Source organism: Perca fluviatilis, chromosome 7 (genome assembly GCF_010015445.1).
Source record: "Perca fluviatilis chromosome 7, GENO_Pfluv_1.0, whole genome shotgun sequence".
NCBI classification, from domain to species: Eukaryota; Metazoa; Chordata; class Actinopteri; order Perciformes; family Percidae; genus Perca; species Perca fluviatilis.
This window is the reverse complement of record NC_053118.1, coordinates 16831164-16850472: the sequence shown is the minus strand read 5'-3', so window position 1 is coordinate 16850472 and position 19309 is coordinate 16831164. Positions and strand designations below refer to the sequence as shown.

The 19309-nt window shown below is 38.4% G+C and overlaps 1 protein-coding gene across 1 annotated transcript; it reads right to left on the bottom strand.

The window, feature by feature from the left end:
• Positions 1–240: 240 nt before the first annotated feature.
• On the bottom strand, positions 241–4520 carry LOC120562165 (CCN family member 3-like). Its single transcript, XM_039805707.1, has 5 exons — positions 4302–4520; positions 3519–3747; positions 3120–3374; positions 2467–2696; positions 241–1802 (listed from the first exon to the last, which is right to left on the bottom strand). The coding sequence occupies exons 1-5, from the start codon at positions 4347–4349 to the stop codon at positions 1509–1511; spliced, it is 1056 nt and encodes a 351-aa protein (XP_039661641.1). The 5' UTR covers positions 4350–4520; the 3' UTR covers positions 241–1508.
• Between the last annotated feature and the right edge of the window lie 14789 nt (positions 4521–19309).

Sequence of the window (19309 nt, the reverse complement as noted above, 5' to 3'; positions counted from 1 at the left end):
TCCTGACGACTACTTCCTCATTTATGCCTATCCATTCATAATGTATATTTCCCTGCTTCCCTCTATTATCCTCAGTTTAAAACCTTAGGGGCAATTCCTTCTTGATTGACTTAATCCAACCAAGTCAGCCCAAAGCTACCTCTCATTTAAACACATAACATAATCTCCTTTATCAGCACAATTAATTGCATTCGAGAAAAGAGTTTTGTGTTGAATATAATAAAGAGATTCAAACTTTGATACAAAAAAATACACATTTATGTTGAGTTTTGCATTATTATTTAGACAGCTACAACAAGCAGTGTGAAGTATAATTCAAGTAGTAAGCAAAACAATACCACATATCAACATATACAATTCATGTTTACATCGTTACCAATTAAAGCTGTGTATTTGATACACACTCAGTCAAACAAGCTATACAGCAAGTATTTACAAAACTTTTGTCATTATAAAAATAGCTGTTATGTGCACTACCTTCAACAAATAAAATCCCTTCTATACCTAAAAAAACAACAACATACATTTGCATTTATTGACGAGAACATAGACATTACACATTTTACAACGGGAGTTAGATTTCAGGCGGATGTTAGAAATGACACTAAGTCACTACAGTGACCTCTCTTTCATAGGTTGAGCCCTTGGTTTGGACCAGGTCAAAGCACACAGTCCAGTTATTTAAAAAATGTGTCCCATAGTTGAAACATGTCCATGGCAGTGCCACTAAAAGGTAACAGCTCACCCTATAATCCTTTCTTTCCCTCATGCTTCTCTTTCTTCTTTTTTTTTTATCAATGTGAAAGTAATGGGATTGCAGTATTCTTATTATAGTTTTTTTTCTAGATTAAGGTGTCAAAGTGTCAGAGTACAGTAGGTGTTTTAATTCATTCTGAAAGAGGACCTACTTGCTCCTTTACATTGCTGAAGCTTTTAAAAAACCCAACTGTGGTTTCTTGCTCTTTGTCTTGTTTCCTGATTGGCCGACCTGACTGTCAATCAAACAGTCCGGTTGGAAGGCTTCAAGCAACCATGACTATCCTGTATATCTGCACTACCCTGTAACTGTACACCTTCATACTATTTGACCTCTTGAAAAGAGGCTGTTTTATGTTGACCTTCACAATGTAAGAGCACCTACAGACAACTGTCCAACCGTCTGTTGTGAATGGTTGGATGGAGAGAATCAATATATCACAAGGTTTAAGTGCTTTGATTCTACTTAACATAGTGAAGATGACACTTATTTGTCCACAGGATGTTACAAAACTAAATCGCTCTCCAGGAGAGAGAGATAGAGAGCTATTTAGTTCTCTACGATCTCAACAAGAAAAGAGGATTCTCATTTTACGAATACAAGTATGATTCTGAACCATAATAAGCAGACATTATTTTCACTGTGGATATGTCGCAGACAGTCTTGTTTTAATCTAAAATTTTGAGTCAATGCAACTCATGTTTTTATGTTTTTTAAGTAAAGAGAATGCTCTTGGACCTCAAGAGTGACTTTATGACCTATAACCACTGTATCCCAGCTCTGATGGCTGCCACACAGCATTGTCTCGGGGGCAATGGCTGTGGCAGGCACAAGTCAGGATGGCCATGACTGGTTTCCTGGTGGTTTTACCGTTGGCACACTGGAACTCCACCACAGCAGTCTTGGTTCTGTGGGGGGTACAGCAGCGGCCGTCTGTGCAGGAGCCACAGTAGCGAGGCTTGTAGGCCTGGACGCTGGTGCAGTTCTTATAGGAGAGGTGGACGGTTGTGTCGCTCCTCACCATCCTCTGACACTTACTGCCTCGCTGCAGGGAGAAAAGAGACGTTCAAATGAATGAATGTCAACTAGCTCTCTTGAGAAAAGAATGTCATTCACTGGGATTTTTATGAGGGAAATTCCAGCTGGTTCTAAGCAAAATATGCAGTATGCAGTATTCTCATGCTGCTGGCATCTAATTAAGCTAAAGCAAATGTAGATCTCATAGATAACATGAAAAGAACATGACATTTGATTTCAGGGGGGATGCAGGGGATATTTAGAAGAGGTAAGATTTGTCCCCCTCAAAAAATATGAAAGACAGCTACTCCCCAAAAGAGGTCAAATTAACCATTCAGGGGTTTTAAAACATGTACGGAAAACAAGAACTGTGTCTACTTGTGCTACAGTGGAGGGTTAAAGAACACAACAGCAGCGTGACAAATAAAGATAGAATTATGTTGATTTAAAGTTTGGAGCTTCTGGCTTTAACAAGGCCTAATTCTCTAACAGATTTGTTGTTAAGATGTACATGATTCCTAAAAAACATCCCGAAACATGTGTGATGGTTTGAATACGCAAAATGCAGCAAATTAGGTGTTTGACGCTCAATATTTTATGGGGGAGGACCCCAAGACCCCACGGTTATAATGTGTCCCCCACTAATGTTGAAACCAAACCTACACGCTTGGAATATGGCATCCAAAAAGTACCTTCGGTGCAAGCTGTGTGAGCTGCGTCTGGTCCTGCTGGTCGTCACAGGGTCTGATCATACACAGTCGGCTCTGCTTCATCATCTCACACCGGCGATTCTTATTAGTGACCCTGGTGGACACCCCCATGCCGCAGGTTTGAGAGCAGGCGCCCCACTCTGTGGTCTGCTCAATGCAGTTCAGGCTAGGGTCCCAGTTGTCAAATCTCACTGTTTCCTCCTGACGATAGGCTGAGGGAACACACAGGTGGACAGTGGATTAGAGAAAGAAATCGACACATCATCTGGTACAAAAAAGTTCAAAAAGTAGACAAAGGTGTTTAGCTGAAAACTTGAAAGCGACCAATGAAAAAAATCATATAAACTATAGAAAACCTGCATCACATTTCTGTTTCACATTCCAGATTGAAGTGACAACACTGTCTCTTTCCTCTGTGTTTCCTCTTTCTTTCTTAGCCCTCACTCTATTTTCCTCTTTCCTTCCTTCCTTGGTTACTGCTCCCTTAGCCTGATCAGGTCAGATAAATGTACATAACCTTTAAACTTTGTGTCTCACACTGCAGTGATACTAACGTCAAAGGGTGATGGGTGATTGTATGCGTCTATCTGTAGCATATATTTCATCCCATCTCACTCTACTTCCAGACTACTCACCCGCCATGGCAAAGCCGCCCAGTGCACTGGCCTCGCCCTGGGGCTCACACACCCACTTCTCGCAGCACTCTCCAGGCACCAGGACCCTGCGTGGCATGGGGCAGTCCGGCCCGGGCAGCATCACATCCACGGTGCAGCGCGGCACACAGGCGATCTGCCCATCACGGCACATACACTGGTACTTACAGCTGGGAAAGAAGGTCTGGCCGTTCTGATAGACAGAACCGTCCAAAACACACACATCTCCTTCATGAGCTGGAGGAAAGAGACAAAACAGGAAAAAAGGCTTTAAGAGTGGTTTTATTTCTTCTTCTTTTTTAATTAAAACATCTCTCATTCAAAAGAAGTATAACTGATGTCATACTGGACATCCTGCATACAATGTCATTGCCCACTCACCGGCACAGATACCAGTCCTCTTGTGGACGTCAGCGGTGTATTCACATTGCAGCCCTTTGCGTGTGTCACAGGGATTCGCTTCAGAGCAGACCTGCCCTTTCTGACGGGCACACACCAGGCAGCAGGCGCAGTCATCCAGGATCAAAGGCACCCCAGGGAGACACATGGGGGGCTCCTTAGGGCACTGGCATCTCCGAGGACACACCTGTGACCAGACTTGAGTAAACACCTGGGAGAGAAAAAAGAATTGGTGTTTTACCTGTTGATGAAAGTCTTTTTCTCTCTAATCCAACCAAAGTGACAAGTTCTTGACAAATGGAATTTATTTATATACACTTTTAGACATTTTTGGCAAAAGTAAAAAACAAATCATCATACTAATTTTTACAAGGTACAAAAGCAAATTTTGTAGGGTAGTTTAAATTTACATATCTTGTGAAAAAGGAGGCATTTGCAGCGTATCAAACAATGACTTCAGTAAACTTTCACAACAGTTACTTGCTCACTTGGTGAAACTCATTTGTACTGTTGGTAAAAACTTTCATCAATTTAAACAAATTAAGATGCCATGTAATGCTTTGTAATTGCACTTAAATTGATCTGTGAAAATTACAGAAGTAGCAGTATCTTCTAATTATGAAATTATTGTCTGAAAAATAATCCAAGAACTTCCTAAGTGAAAAGATTTGTTTTTATAAAATAAAATATTGTCTTTAACTTAAACCTCTTCAGAGTATCTGGCGTCAAAATATAAAACACTATCTAAATGAAAACAGTGCCTACCTGTGCTGTAAAGAAGACAAAAAGAGCTCTCTGTGACAGATTGGTCATCTTCCTGTTAAGTAGAGCAGAATCAAAAATATCTGCAGTCTAAAAAGTGTTTAGTTGTCGTTATTGGAGCTGATTTGAGTCCTTTGGTTTGGGGTTGAATCGTCCCTCCTCTCTGGCTGTGGTGTAGCAGAAGGTTGTGATCTCTTTGTCGTTCTGGCTCAAGACTCGGGAGAGGAGGACCTTATATAGTGGAGCTGTCCTGCTGGCACCATGACAACAAACAGGAAGGAATGTCGGAGAGACCCAGAGTGCTGGAGGAAGATAGGAGTCACATTTTATTGTGAGATCCTGTCAAAGAGGATACCACAAACATACAGAGAGGTTCATTTAACATCCTGCAAAAAATACTTAAATATCATGGCATGGAGGTTCCCTTACTTTGGTCCTACTGACAGTGGGCGGTGACCCTTTGACCTCTCTCGACGAACCCTAATTAAGAGGTCACAGTGGAAAACCCTCTTATTCCCTGTAGGATTGCTACTGCTTCCTAAAATAGCTACACAGTGGAAACTTTGGTTCATGAGTAGCTTGGATCAGTTGGGGGGGACTGACACTGTGGTCGACACATCTGGTCAGAGATGTGATCCCTGAGCAGATGGTGGTGTGTGTGTGTGTGTGTGTGGGGGGGGGGGTGATACTGAGATGATCACTATTGTTATTATTATTATAATTTATATAGTTCAAGAAGTTATATTATCAGAATGATCATAAAAATACATGCAACAGCCTTAACCATTACATGTCTTTCTACTACATGGCTAAGCACTTACTGTATATAGATATTTAAGGTTATTTTGTTAGATTTTTTAAGGTGCATTTTTAGGTATTATAGGTACAAACATTGTTGATGTCCCTTCCTACCAGCTGATCAGGTTGAAGTTGGAAATTCCCACACAGTCTTAAGAAAAGGTTCAATTAGCCAAAATACACAAAGACACCTGTGTGGCTTTAGCAAGGATGTGCATGGCTCTTAAGAAAATATTACTGTACTGTAAGTTAGAAATCCAGAGCACTCTTTTGAATTTGAACAGAAACTCTGAAAGGTGTGTGTAAATCTAAAGTATTAAAAAATAGGATTACATAGAAATTCTTTTAGAGAGTAGGTAGGTATAAACTAATGTGTTGCTGCGGTTCAGTGTTAAACATGTTCTATTATTTATTATTCTTGACATGCACTATTTGGTTACACCCTCTACTACCATTTTATTTATTGCAGTATTTGTTGTCTGTTGCCATAGCAATGCCTTGCTCTCGGCAAAGTCAAAAATCTAAAATATGTGACCTAGAACAACCACATCTAGCCAGCTGTTTTGAATAACATTTGGTTCCTCCTAACATTCTTCCTTCATCAATGAAATATATCCCCTCCAAACACTCAAAGATGTCTCGGTCTGGACTTTGCTGTCCATCCACAGTCTTATCTATTGACTCCATCACCCAGTTAGTAAAAAAAAAAGAGAATGAAATTGAGGTTAATTTCTTTTTTTCTGAATGACTTGTAATTCCAGCAAACAGTGGATAGCTCTGTGCAAATTTCAATTCAGTGCTGTTCGAATGGTTTGCCAGAAGAAGTTAAAGAATGTCAAATTTCACAGGATGGTTGTGTTTGCTGACTCTGTGTGTATTTCTGCTCCTTTACTGCTTCTGCTTTGGTCTTTTTAAAGCAAATTCTAATCATGTTGTGCTGCTGAGGTGTGAGACAGAACAGGACATGGTGCTGTACCAAAGATGTTTTTAGCTGCTGCACCCACAATAAACTAAGGAAGGATCACATGATTGGTCAATTCAGTCTTTCCCTCACAAATGTTTTGTATTCGGAAATATGTTCGGTTCGTTTGATTGTAATCTCTCCAAAGAATGCTTTTCTTCTGTTTCTCTTAAGCCTTCTTCTACTTATTTAACTCTTCGGCATCCAAGGCTCTTTCTCTCAGTAAGGCCTGCATGGCCACTCACTGGCATCAGTCTCACCTCAAATTGCTCTTTTCATTGTTTTGCCATTCTTTATGCTTCCATACTTCTCACAGACACAGACACATACTGGAAGTTAGTGATGATTAAATTGGGAACATTTGCGAACAGCCTGAAATGCAAATACACATCTTGGAAAACGTAACACTGCAGGCTTATTTTCTTTGTGACCGCTTGGCACAGTATGGCAAAGTATGATATCTCCCAGGAATGAGGTGGGAAGTCTGCATACGCACATTTATGGTATCTGTGAAATATTTGCACTGTAGAGAGCGACATATGGAGAAGACAGACAGGGGGACAGATATGGAGGAATGAGAGGAAATCAGGCTGCTGGCCTGAAACAGAGAGAGATGGGGGAGGCAGAGAAGGAAGGATGGACAAAGTGACATGCAGTAGACACTGTAGCCTGTGCTGTATTTATTTCCTTGTCTGTTTCCTTTGTCCAGAGGGGGTCTGCGGTAGGACCAGTGGCTTTTGAGAATTTACACCTTATGTTATTATCACGTCTCATCTTTTGTTTACCCCCTAAATATCCTTCATTCTCCAGTGGGTCGGTACCACTTTAAATGGAGGTTTCACACAGTCTTTTCTATACAAAGACACAGTAAAAGCCTTCTACTAACAGTTGACTTGTTAGACTGCTAGCTGGTGTTGGACACTGCTGTAGGGCATCAAAACCTTTGGCCAAGTGGTCAGGCCACCACTGAGAGCTCACCATGATTCACTGAGAGTTTACACTGACAGTCCAACATCATTAATGTTTTTGTAACAGATGATACAGTAACATATGTGGTCAACAGTCTGTGTGGCGCAGTAGGTGGAGGATCTTCTCTGTCCCTTTCCTCATGACATCTTCTGTTCAGAGCGAGGAAATGAATGAGAGAAAATATATGAAACAAAAACATTACAGAGTGAAAGTTTTATTATATTCTGTTTACATTAAAGGTGTCTTTATGTTTTTAGTTTATGGTCAGAATTCTGCTTTCTTGATTAATAGTTTGGGATGCCCAAATCATTTTTGATGCACTGCAGGAGCATTAATATTCACTTTGGGGATTTTGGTAGGAAATATTGTTCCTGCCAGTCATTTTCTGTTGATTCCAGCATCTGGAGTCATATATTCATTCATGAATCTATGCTTGCAGACACAGTATTACTTCAGGAACAGATGAACTCAGAGGAAGCAAAACTATTCAGATTAAAGATATACAAAATCATATTACTGATTATTAAGTTATCCATTTATGATTAAAAAGGCCTGCCACAACAAAAATGTCAAGGAACATACTTACTTATGTGTCAGCAGGTGTAATGGGAAATGGACTATTAACATCACATCAGTCTGGTTGGTACAGCTGAAAAAGCTTAAGTTGAAATATTTTGACTTGGAATTCTTTCTTGGCTGAGAAGTCTTTGGCAGATTTTTGGTAATGTTCAGTGTAAGATGTGTTTTTTTAGTTCAATAAGTTATTCAATTATTATTGTTTTCTATTTACCCTAATCTTCTTCCTCAAAGGTTTGTAATTGTAATGTCTTACTCTAACTCTTTGGTTTGATAACTGTCTGTACAAACAAAAAGCATTCGGCACCTGAGAACCATCTGGGACGAGTCATATTTGGAACCAAACATTTATGAAGTGTAGTGCAAATATGGCAAGATGGCTGGATTCCCTGTAGGAGAATGATGTAATTAGAGGCACAGATTGCGGTTTGTAATAATTGTGTCAGACCATAACATACATGACATAACAGAAAAGCTGCTCATTTCCTGCATGACATCATATATTCTTTTGGTTTCATATAGAGTTCAGTTTGGGCAAACAATCTCTGTTGTATGTTTTTATGCAATGGTCTATTTAATTATTTGACATGTTTCTGTGATGTGTTTTTAAGTGCTTCTTCATCCTCTGCATTGTCTACGCTGCAGAACTAATGTGTCAAGTAAATCAAAGAGTTTAATCACCAGGGGTCGGAGTGTATTTGATCAGTGCTCTTCCAAAGGAAACCCAGACAAATAGCTTGAATAATTCCACATGGCTAAAATAGCATTTCCTTTGGTCCAAATATTATTATTTTTCAGATCATTAAACACTGGCTTCCAGTCTTTGGGCATGTAACTCCACAGCACACCATTTCTGTCTTACAGCGCATTTGATATCTACTGAAAGGAATTTTAATCACTGTTGGTCCTTCCGTGTTGTTAGACACAAAATGGAAATGTCAGCTTAATGGGATACACTATAACCAGTGAGTTAAAGCATTGCAGATGTTGCTCTAGGGAATAGTTTGGAGACAGTTTGTATTTGACAGGGAGTTCAGGCTGTGGTTCACAAAGAGTTGAAAAGTTCTGAAAAAAGTGGCTGGTATTCTCCCTGTAACCCATCTCCTTACCTTACCTTCTCCTGCGCACATCATCAGTTTACATTACTTCCTCCAAAGATTCACGGATGAAATTGAGTGCTCCTCATATTTTCAATTTGCTGTCAGGCAGCAAGTTTAACGGCTTGGGAGGCGCCCGCAAATCTCTCACCCAGGGTTTATTTGCTGCACGCCACTATACATGAGCTGAAACACCGGAATGGAGGCAGATGTGTCTTATGGTGGGTGGCTGTGGATGGATGCAATATGGAGCTTCCACTAATAAAACACGCACCATGGAAAAAACTCATTTCATGCGGATGTCAATGGCTTTATGTTCTGTCAGAGCAGACAGATCTGATGGAAACCTTGTGTTTAGAAGAGCAGGCAGTGAGTAGCTACTACCAAAGAATGACCAGAATTCCCTTCGTATGTCTTGTTTTGTTGTTATTTAGCAGGATATCTTCAGACACACTTGTTTGTGTAGATTTGGATCTACGTAGGTGTAATGCCAGAAATATCTAAAAGGATTTCGACAATACATTTTTCAACATTTCCTATATCTGCTCATGAACTACTTAATTAACTTAATGAATGAAGAAAACAATCAGCTATTATTATATCAGGTGATATTAGCTTACTGTAGATATATGGGTATATTCATGTCAGTGAAAGGTGGTGTCCTGAATGTGAGTGAGTGAGGTTGACAGTACTTTTCTTCAAAACCACCAGTGTGTGAAAGTTGGCCAGCTCTGCGCATTGTTGCTATTGAGATTGGTCTCCAAGCAAAATCATTATTAAAGTGTTCATATTATGCTCATTTTCAGGTTCATAATTGTATTAAGAGGTTGTACCAGAATAGGTTTATGTGGTTTAATTTTCAGAAAACACCATATATTTGTTGTACTGCACATTGCTGCAGCTCCTCTTTTCACCCTGTGTGTTGAGCTCTCCGTTTTAGCAATAGAGTGAGGCATCTCACTTCTGTACCATCTTTGTTGGGAGTCGCACATGCACAGTAAGGCGAGCATTATAACGTGTTACAAAGTGACGCACGTTTGTCACAGAAGTAAAGGCTGGACTACAACAGAGCTGTTTGGAGCAGTTTGTGAACAGTGTTTTCTGTTGGAGATGGTAAGTCCCTTTGGGGTGGATTTTGGGCTTTTTCACTTTGTAAACCTATAACGTGCACAAAAAGATACATAACACAATAAAGCAAAGGGGAAAAGCCAAAAAGCATAATATGAGCACTTTAAAGCTTTATTTCTCAATTGTCCAGTTTACTCATGACATTGTGCTGTATTATCTATGGAAACAGTTAACCAAGTCAGTAACACTTTAAAACAACTACACACTATGAAGCATAGCTACGCATCAGTAAATACTTAATTCATCATTTATAAAGCATTTTTCCTACATTATTAAACATTAGTATGTAATTCATAAACACAGTTATACATGTTTTATTCTTGATTTAAAAACCTCATCTATAATGTGTTTTATTAATGAACTTTCATACTTTATAAATGACGGATTTACCATTTCTAAATTGAGTATTACATCAATTACAAACCAGTTATTAAGGAGTTGTTACTGGTTCACAAGATAATTTAGAAAGTGCTTTTTAATCTCATTTATAAATTATTTGTGAGGCATAGTTCTCACTTTAGATGAGTTCACACAAATACTTAACTAACAATGAGTAACTACCTGAATTAATCATGAATTGCTGTATTAATAAGTGTTTATAAAACATATATTAACACACTAACTGACCACTAGTGCATGTCTAAATCATTATATGTGTAAATACATGCATACATGTACATCTAAATAGTATGGTAATCATTTACTTACACTTTCTTAATGATCTTGTGAAATGTAAATATCTGGTTTGTACTTTATGTTAAACCTAATTTAGAAATGGTGAAACCATCATTCATAAAGCATGAAAATACAATCATTAAACACATTATAGATATTAATCAAGAATAAAACATGTATAACTGGGTTTATGAATACCATATTAATGTGTAATAATGTTGAAACAATGATTTATAAATGATGAATTAACCCTGTTGAGTATTTTTGTCATTGTGTGCAGCCATGGACGGACAGTGATGTTTGTTTGAACTTCTTCTTGGTTGAAGAACCGAACACATGGCTGCCACTTGGGGGAGATCTTGTACAAAAACAAAAATATTCAAATTTATGGCCACATTTTTACAGGTATTATTTTTAGCAGTGCACAGAGAGCACAGGAAACAGAACAAACCCAGGGAGGTCTGACTGGAACGATGAAACAAATGTTTCATCCTGGAAGGAGGATCAGATCTCAGCTTGAACTTTTGGCCATTTGGCCATTAATCTAATGTTTATATCTAGATTAACGATGATCCCTGAGTTTGACTTGGCCTGTTAATTTAGTCATATAAGGCATTCACAGCTTTCATATAAATGTCATATTTGAGATGTGTTGCTATTTGCTTGTTTCAAATAAACTGAAGGCTTATTTGAAATTCTTGCCCAGCTTTCATAGCCAATATAAAAACTTGTAGCATAAAAAACATTTTCATCTGCCAGATGGTTTGAGTAATTGGCTTTGTGTCACATTCCACGTCTGCTTCCTGGTTTGTTTGGGGCAATGGTTGTAAATCGACAGTGTTTGTCAACCACATGAAAACGTCCAATTTGTATAGAGAGTGACGTAGTTAACAGACTTCAGAGGGTCACACTAAAAACAACATGACCACACATTTTGCATTATTTACCCAACACCATTCTATATACAGGTCCCTTTTACTCAGTTTACATGCTGTAAGTGTCAAAGTGCTGCGTGACGTACATGCACAGAAATACTGTTCAAAAGGAATTGTTAGCACACTTAGCCCTCACTCTCGCTCGCTTTCTTGGAGCAGAGTTTAACATTTTTCCTGCAAGATTTGGCTTTTCATCTATAAAAATAGTTCAAATTAAAAATATTGTACATTTTTAATTTCAGTTATTGTTTGCTGCTACAAAACATTTTAAACATACAAAATATGTCTGCAATCTCATGCTGTATCCTAATTTGTCAAACCTTTATCCACTAACAGCTGCCTCACTTCAGATCTATTATAATCCACAGCAAGAAAAGTGAATTTGGGGCATAAAAAAATGAAATATTGAAAGATCTCGTGAATTTTCATTTAATGTACTAAGTGTGTTGTTGAAAGAACATTGGTTGTAGAGTAAGCACTCAAAACCTTTCATTTATGTTATTTAACTTGAAATTTCTAGCACAAATTTCAATGAGTTAGTGTGCCTGACTGACCTTCTGTTAAAAAGGTTGTTGAGGTGCTCGGCTGAAACCATGACAACCATTGACCTGGCAGATCCATACATTGTGCGTGTTGGTAAAGGCAATGTTGGGGTTTCACCTAGGAGAGGGGCAGAAACGCAACCTTACATAAGGGCAGAGGGAGACTTTTAAGGGTTACAATTTACAACAGCTTTCTTATTTGTTGTTTACTTAGTGAGAATGCTCTGGAGCCAGAGAAGAAAAGAAGAAGAAAAAGAAAAGACATAGACAAGGAACAGGGGTCAGTGGTCTGTCCGTCTGAGGAGCCTGGTGCCTTGGCCTTTTATAAATGTAACTACTTATTGTTCTTAGTAAAGCACAGATGAGCACATACCAGCTTCATGCAGCAAAACAGCTATTCTTACACAATGGCTGGAAGTTTAAGTAATGGCTGTTTTGGGTCAGTACCAATGAGATGTGGTAGAAAAGAGTAGAAAAGTACGGTGGCCGACAGGGGCAAATGCCCTGCAACTTCAGGAAACACATGCAAATAGACAAAACACAAGCAAATTAAGAAAACAACTACATTAATTTGACAACACATGCTGTAGTACAATAAAAAAACACAACAATCATATAAAAAGCAGCTGATTTAAAAACGATGAAAAAAAAAACAAACCCGAAAAGAAGCGATGTAAAAAAAAAACAACTTCATTAATTTGACAACACATGCGCAGCATTCCCTCCACCCAACCAAACAAAAACGCGATGGAATAAAAAAAACGATGCAAAGAAAACAGCAAACCCGAAAACAAATGCAAAAGAAAAACGCTGCATCCAGATTTCACAACGGAAGTTCTCCAGACCTCTAGAGGGAACAGCTGATCAGCTGGATTTTCGACCCCTTTTCTGCCTTTTTATTAGAGTCGGGTATGGCTGCATAGTAAAAAGAGAACTCCTGTCTCATGTCCTTATTAATAACATAATATAATATTAGTAATATACAGTCTCTGCTCCCGTCTCAGCAGGGACGCTGGTGCCGTGCTCGAGCTTTCAAAATAAAAGCTCGCGTTTGGTCGGCTCGTCTTCCTTTGGTGTTTTGGATGTTTTTGAACTAAACAGTACGGCAATCATGCTAATGAATACAATAACTTTTTCAGGGATGTATTACTTACAACACAATGGAGCAAGCAAAGCAATTTTGTCTTTATGTGCAGGCGGGATTTAGGCTATTCAGTTTGATAAATCCCACGGTAAATTGGCTGGTTTACTAAACAGGGGGGGACTATTTTAAATAGTCTATTTTTTGTATTTCAAGAGCGTATTGCTCCACAATATGAATACAGATTGGTCACTTATTTTGTTGTATAATCACAATATTACACTAGCAGTGGAACAGCTGATTTTTTTGGGGGGGCTGGGGAAGAGCATACTTAGTCTATGAGAGAGAGAGAGAGAGAAGAGAGAGAGAGAGAGAGAGAGAGAGAGAGAGAGAGAGAGAGAGAGAGAGAGAGAGACGTTCAATCTCAGAACGGTGTGCAACGGTGAGATCATAGACTGTAAATATTTAGTCTATGTTTGAGATATGTTTTCTCTCGGTTGGTGGGTGTGTCTCGGCTCGGGTCACAGCTGATAGGCCTACTCAATTAGCAGAGTCTGTAAACGTGTCCGTAAACTCGTGGTAATAAAACATTTAAAACTGTTACAGTGTTTAACGTTGATGTTTGTTTAAGCCACATATGAAGAGGGTTTAATTTCCAGGTCCGAAAGCGCATCACTGAAGTGTAGACCTCCTCAAGTGTAATATTGTGATTATACAACAAAATAAGTGACCAATCTGTATTCATATTGTGGAGCAATACGCTCTTGAAATACAAAAAATAGACTATTTAAAATAGTCCCCCCCTGTTTAGTAAACCAGCCAATTTACCGTGGGATTTATCAAACTGAATAGCCTAAATCCCGCCTGCAAATAAAGACAAAATTGCTTTGCTTGCTCCATTGTGTTGTAAGTAATACATCCCTGAAAAAGTTATTGTATTCATTAGCATGATTGCCGTACTGTTTAGTTCAAAAACATCCAAAACACCAAAGGAAGACGAGCCGACCAAACGCGAGCTTTTATTTTGAAAGGTCGAAGCTCGAGCACGGCACCAGCGTCCCTGCTGAGACGGGAGCAGAGACTGTATATTACTAATATTATATTATGTTATTAATAAGGACATGAGACAGGAGTTCTCTTTTTACTATGCAGCCATACCCGACTCTAATAAAAAGGCAGAAAAGGGGTCGAAAATCCAGCTGATCAGCTGTTCCCTCTAGAGGTCTGGAGAACTTCCGTTGTGAAATCTGGATGCAGCGTTTTTCTTTTGCATTTGTTTTCCGGGTTTGTGTGCTTTTCTTTGCCATCGTTTTTATTCGCATCGCGTTTATGTATTTGGTTGTGTTGTGTATTTGCATCGCGTTTGCTGAATGCTGCGCATGTGTTGTCAAATTAATGAAGTTGTTTTTCTTTTTGCATCACTTCTTTTTTCGGGGTTTGCTTTTCTTTTTGCATCGTTTTTTAAATGCAGCGCGTTTTATATTTGGTTGTGTTGTGTGTATTTGCAGCGCGTTTGCTGAATGCTGCGCATGTGTTGTCAAATTAATGTAGTTGTTTTCTTAATTTGCTTGTGTTTTGTCTATTTGCATGTGTTTCCTGAAGTTGCAGGGCATTTGCCCCTGTCGGCCACCGTACAAAAACATCCAAAACACCAAAGGAAGACGAGCCGACCAAACGCGAGCTTTTATTTTGAAAGCTCGAGCACGGCACCAGCGTCCCTGCTGAGACGGGAGCAGAGACTGTATATTACTAATATTATATTATGTTATTAATAAGGACATGAGACAGGAGTTCTCTTTTTACTATGCAGCCATACCCGACTCTAATAAAAAGGCAGAAAAGGGGTCGAAAATCCAGCTGATCAGCTGTTCCCTCTAGAGGTCTGGAGAACTTCCGTTGTGAAATCTGGATGCAGCGTTTTTCTTTTGCATTTGTTTTCGGGGTTTGTGTGCTTTTCTTTTTGCATCGTTTTTTATTCGCATCGCGTTTATGTATTTGCATCGCGTTTGCTGAATGCTGCGCATGTGTTGTCAAATTAATGAAGTTGTTTTTCTTTTCGCATCGCTTCTTTTTTCGGGGTTTGCTTTTCTTTTTGCATCGTTTTTTAAATGCAGCGCGTTTTATATTTGGTTGTGTTGTGTGTATTTGCAGCGCGTCTGCTGAATGCTGCGCATGTGTTGTCAAATTAATGTAGTTGTTTTCTTAATTTGCTTGTGTTTTGTCTATTTGCATGTGTTTCCTGAAGTTGCAGGGCGTTTGCCCCTGTCGGCCACCGTAGAGAAAAGTGATTGTTAATACAAAATCATTTCAGAAACATGGAGCATTTTCTGGCGGGCTATCAACCATTCTGTCTAGTCAGCACTAATGGACAGGCAACGTATTGTTATAAGGAGTGGTTGTATCTTCTGGGGATAAAAGTGAACCTGTCCACTCTTAGTGAACAGGTAAAGGCAGCTATATTTTAATTACAGGTATGAGCACAACAAGTTAACACTCTGTTCAACTTCCTGTTAATTCCTGTAATTAGTAATGCTTTTTGGAGCAGCACGTGCAAAAAAAACATTCTTTAAATTCTTCTGCAGAGCCTTTTCAATATTACACAGTAGGGAAATACTTTACTACACATGAATGTTTTGATTGCTGACTCTTATTGTACATGCCATATTATTCATTTTAATCAAAATCAAGGGCCACAATTCCTCAGCATGACCACTAGAGGGCAGCATTAAGTAATGATGCTTTGTATGGAAGGGATGTTTTTTGCTCTCTCTCTCTCTCTCTCTCTCTCTCTCTCTCTCTCTCTCTCTCTCTCTCTCTCTCTCTCTCTCTCTCTCTCTCTCTCTCTCTCTCTCTCTCTCTCTCTCTCTCTCTGCCATTTATCAGCATTACATGTAGCACAATAATATAAGTAGCATATTGATTGCAAAACAAACCCTAAAAACACATAAGACACATACAGTACAGACTAGGGGTCAACAAATACTGTTTTTTTTTCAAGGCTGAACCTGATATTAGGATTAGTAGTTAATGAAACTGATAACCGATATTTGGAACCGATATGCATTTACAGTGAAAATCTTCTGTTACAAACTCCAACACAAAACTTTGTTTAAATGCTTTAAGCTAATTGCTTGCTTGATAATGTTTAAACATTATTCCACATAATACACAGTAAAAGAGAGTCAGATAGTGTTGTGGTCCGGACATTAAGCTGTACTCTCAGTAGTGTGTGAAACTGAAGCAGAGAGAAGTAGCGGAGCAAAAGTAGCGCACTTTTTAATTAATTAACTTTAGGTTGCCTAAATGTAGGCTAGGCTAAACATGAGCATATGCCCACAGATACACATGTGAAAATAAAATGAAAGCAATCCTACATATAGTACATACATACAGTAATCATTACTCTAAATATTTTATTCCTTCCGCCATCAGGTTACAGTATCAATAATTGTTGATTTAAGTCATACATTGTATACATCATTTGGAAGAATAAATTATCTTTATTTGAGAAACGCTCAAACTTGTGTAGTCAAATTTCACTATGACCTTAAAATTCTGGTTCTTGGGTTATACTGTATGCAAGCTGAACTACACAGCAAAATGACACTGATTGAACCAATCTACAGTGCAGTTACAGTATTAGTGTAATTAAATAGCATTCTTTGGACAACTTATCTTATAGAGAGAGGAATTAGAAATAGTATGCTATTACTTTATCACACATTTACATGAGCAGACAGATAGCATTTAAGTCATTGCTTACAGAATAACTCACCAGGAGCAAAGTCTGGCCTAAGTAAATTCCCCCATGCAGCTTTGATGTGTCTAAAAGCTAAGATTACAGTAACTTTTGTTGAACAGAGTAGAAATGGAAGAAGATATGTCTGTCACTTTTTACTTGTTAACATCTTGGTCTCTTAACTGGTTGTTGACATAAGTGTAGCTTTAATACAGTAACAAAGATGTGAGTGCAAAGATTTTGCAAACACAAGTTACAAATATCCTGGGGGCTAAGCACCCCCTGTCTTTAAATCCTAGTGAAGTCCCTGTTATCAGTTATCAGGCAAATAAAATGCTGATACAGATAATCTGCAAACGATAATCAGTCTATCCCTAGTACAGTCACAGAAAATGTAAGTAAATAATAGCCAAAACGTTTGCCTATATATAAATGACATGAGGACTAGGCCACATCACTACTGAATTGATGGAAACAATGATGTAGACTGGACATTACTTTACCAAGAAAAAACACAGATGGGTAAAACATTTTTTTGTGGGAAATTCCAGTAACATATTCCAGATTCAGTCTGAAGCACTGTCCAAAATGGAGCTTAATTCAAAAATAAATATAAAAGAACATAATACAATCAGAGAAAGCAACTCATCTCATCTTGCTTCCACTTTTTCCAACATAAATAAGTATTATTTTGCAACTGAAAGAAAATATATTATCTATTATGCCTTCATTAGAGTGCTTCAACTTTGCCTCAAATCTACTTTGATGATGAGAATGATCAGATATTATTTCGTTAAAATTCCCTGCTTCTGCACCACAATATCCGTTAAACTTCCAGTGTTAATGCAGCCTGTTATAAGGTGGGGAGTAAAGCTTTCAGCCTAAATGGGAAAGAGTTTGTTTTGCAGCAGCTGTGTAGCAGTCGCTCTGCCCACACAAAAACACACAATCACAAGCCCTTTACTGTTAACATCAATACACACACGCAGACACACTTACACACACAAATGTGTCTATTTACTTCAAACACACAAGTCTCTTCTTGTTTGTAGATGTGCCACACACACACACACACACACACACACACACACACACACACGCAGCTTTGTGGGGATTTGAAGGGCAATCAGGCGGTCTGAAGCTGAGCAAAGCTTTTAGGTCGGCACCATTAGCTCCCTTTTAGTGGCCGGAGGGGTTTCCATCTACTTAACCACACTGGTCAAACAAAGTCTTGTTGTTATAGTTATAGTTTTAAATATATATATATAGTGTTATGCTACTGCTAGCTTTCGCACCTGAAACGGAGCAGGTTTTAAAATTGCTTTTAGCCTCTTAACATGTTTGAGATGTGAACAAGTGCCTTGCCATGTGAACTGACTCCTTCTGAGTGAACACAGTGAATATGGCTGCAGTAGATGTGAAAGAAACGCATAAAAGTTGTGCTAATTCATACCTCTGTTTAGTTCTGGTGAGACGGCAAGAGTGCTTAGGGACTGTCTACAAACTACAACACCGAAAAGCGATACAAAATAATAATTAATTAAGCTAAGTTTGGATACACTACTTATTTAATTATTAAATTAATTAATATTTCTGTTGTATCTCTTTTCGGTGTTGTAGTTTGTAGACGGTCCCTAAGCACTCGTCTTACTGCCCAACACTGGAACTAAACAGAGGTATGTGCACTGGCTGAATTAGTACAACGTTTATGCATTTCTTTCACATCTACTGCAGCCATATTCACTGTGTTCACTCGGAAGGAATCAGTTCACATGGCAAGGCACTTGTAATGACATCTCTAACATGTTAAGAGGCTAAAAGCATGTTTAAAACCTGCCTCGTTTCAGCTGCCTTGGAGCAAAAGGTAGCAGTAGCATAACTCGGTGTAGGCAACACCGATTATTTTCGCTTTTCTTGCTACTGACAGCACTGCGTGACACCAAACAACATAGCTACGTGTTGAAATCGATCGGAATTCTCCTTTAAGGCCTTCGTTAACCTCTACGTCTCTAAAGCTAGATTGGTTTACAGAATATCTAACTTACATAATATGTAGAATATAGTAATAGTGTAGGCAAGTAATATAGTAATACTATATTAATAGTCATTGCATAAGGAATCTGAAATATGAGGAGTTATTCTATTATAGTTAATTCCTTGGACAGTGCAGTAGGTTGAAAATCAGTGAATGAAAGCTTTTTGAAAAAGCATTCAAAAGTCAATGGCTACGCAGCTTTTAATTTTGAATCACTAAAATAATTCTTCCAAATTTGGATAGCATTTCTGCCTTACAATAATGTAACAGCTTGTCAACACGTGTACACATAACCAAGGTTTATTGTAAAGAATGTTTTTGACACGTTTATAAATGAAGATTTTAAGAATAAAACTATTACTAACGTATGCATATAAGCTTAAATTGTACTGATAAGTTTAAGAGTTTAAATTGTATATATTTAAAAAGAGTTGTTACATTACAATAGCAAAAAAAGAACAGACAAATCCACATG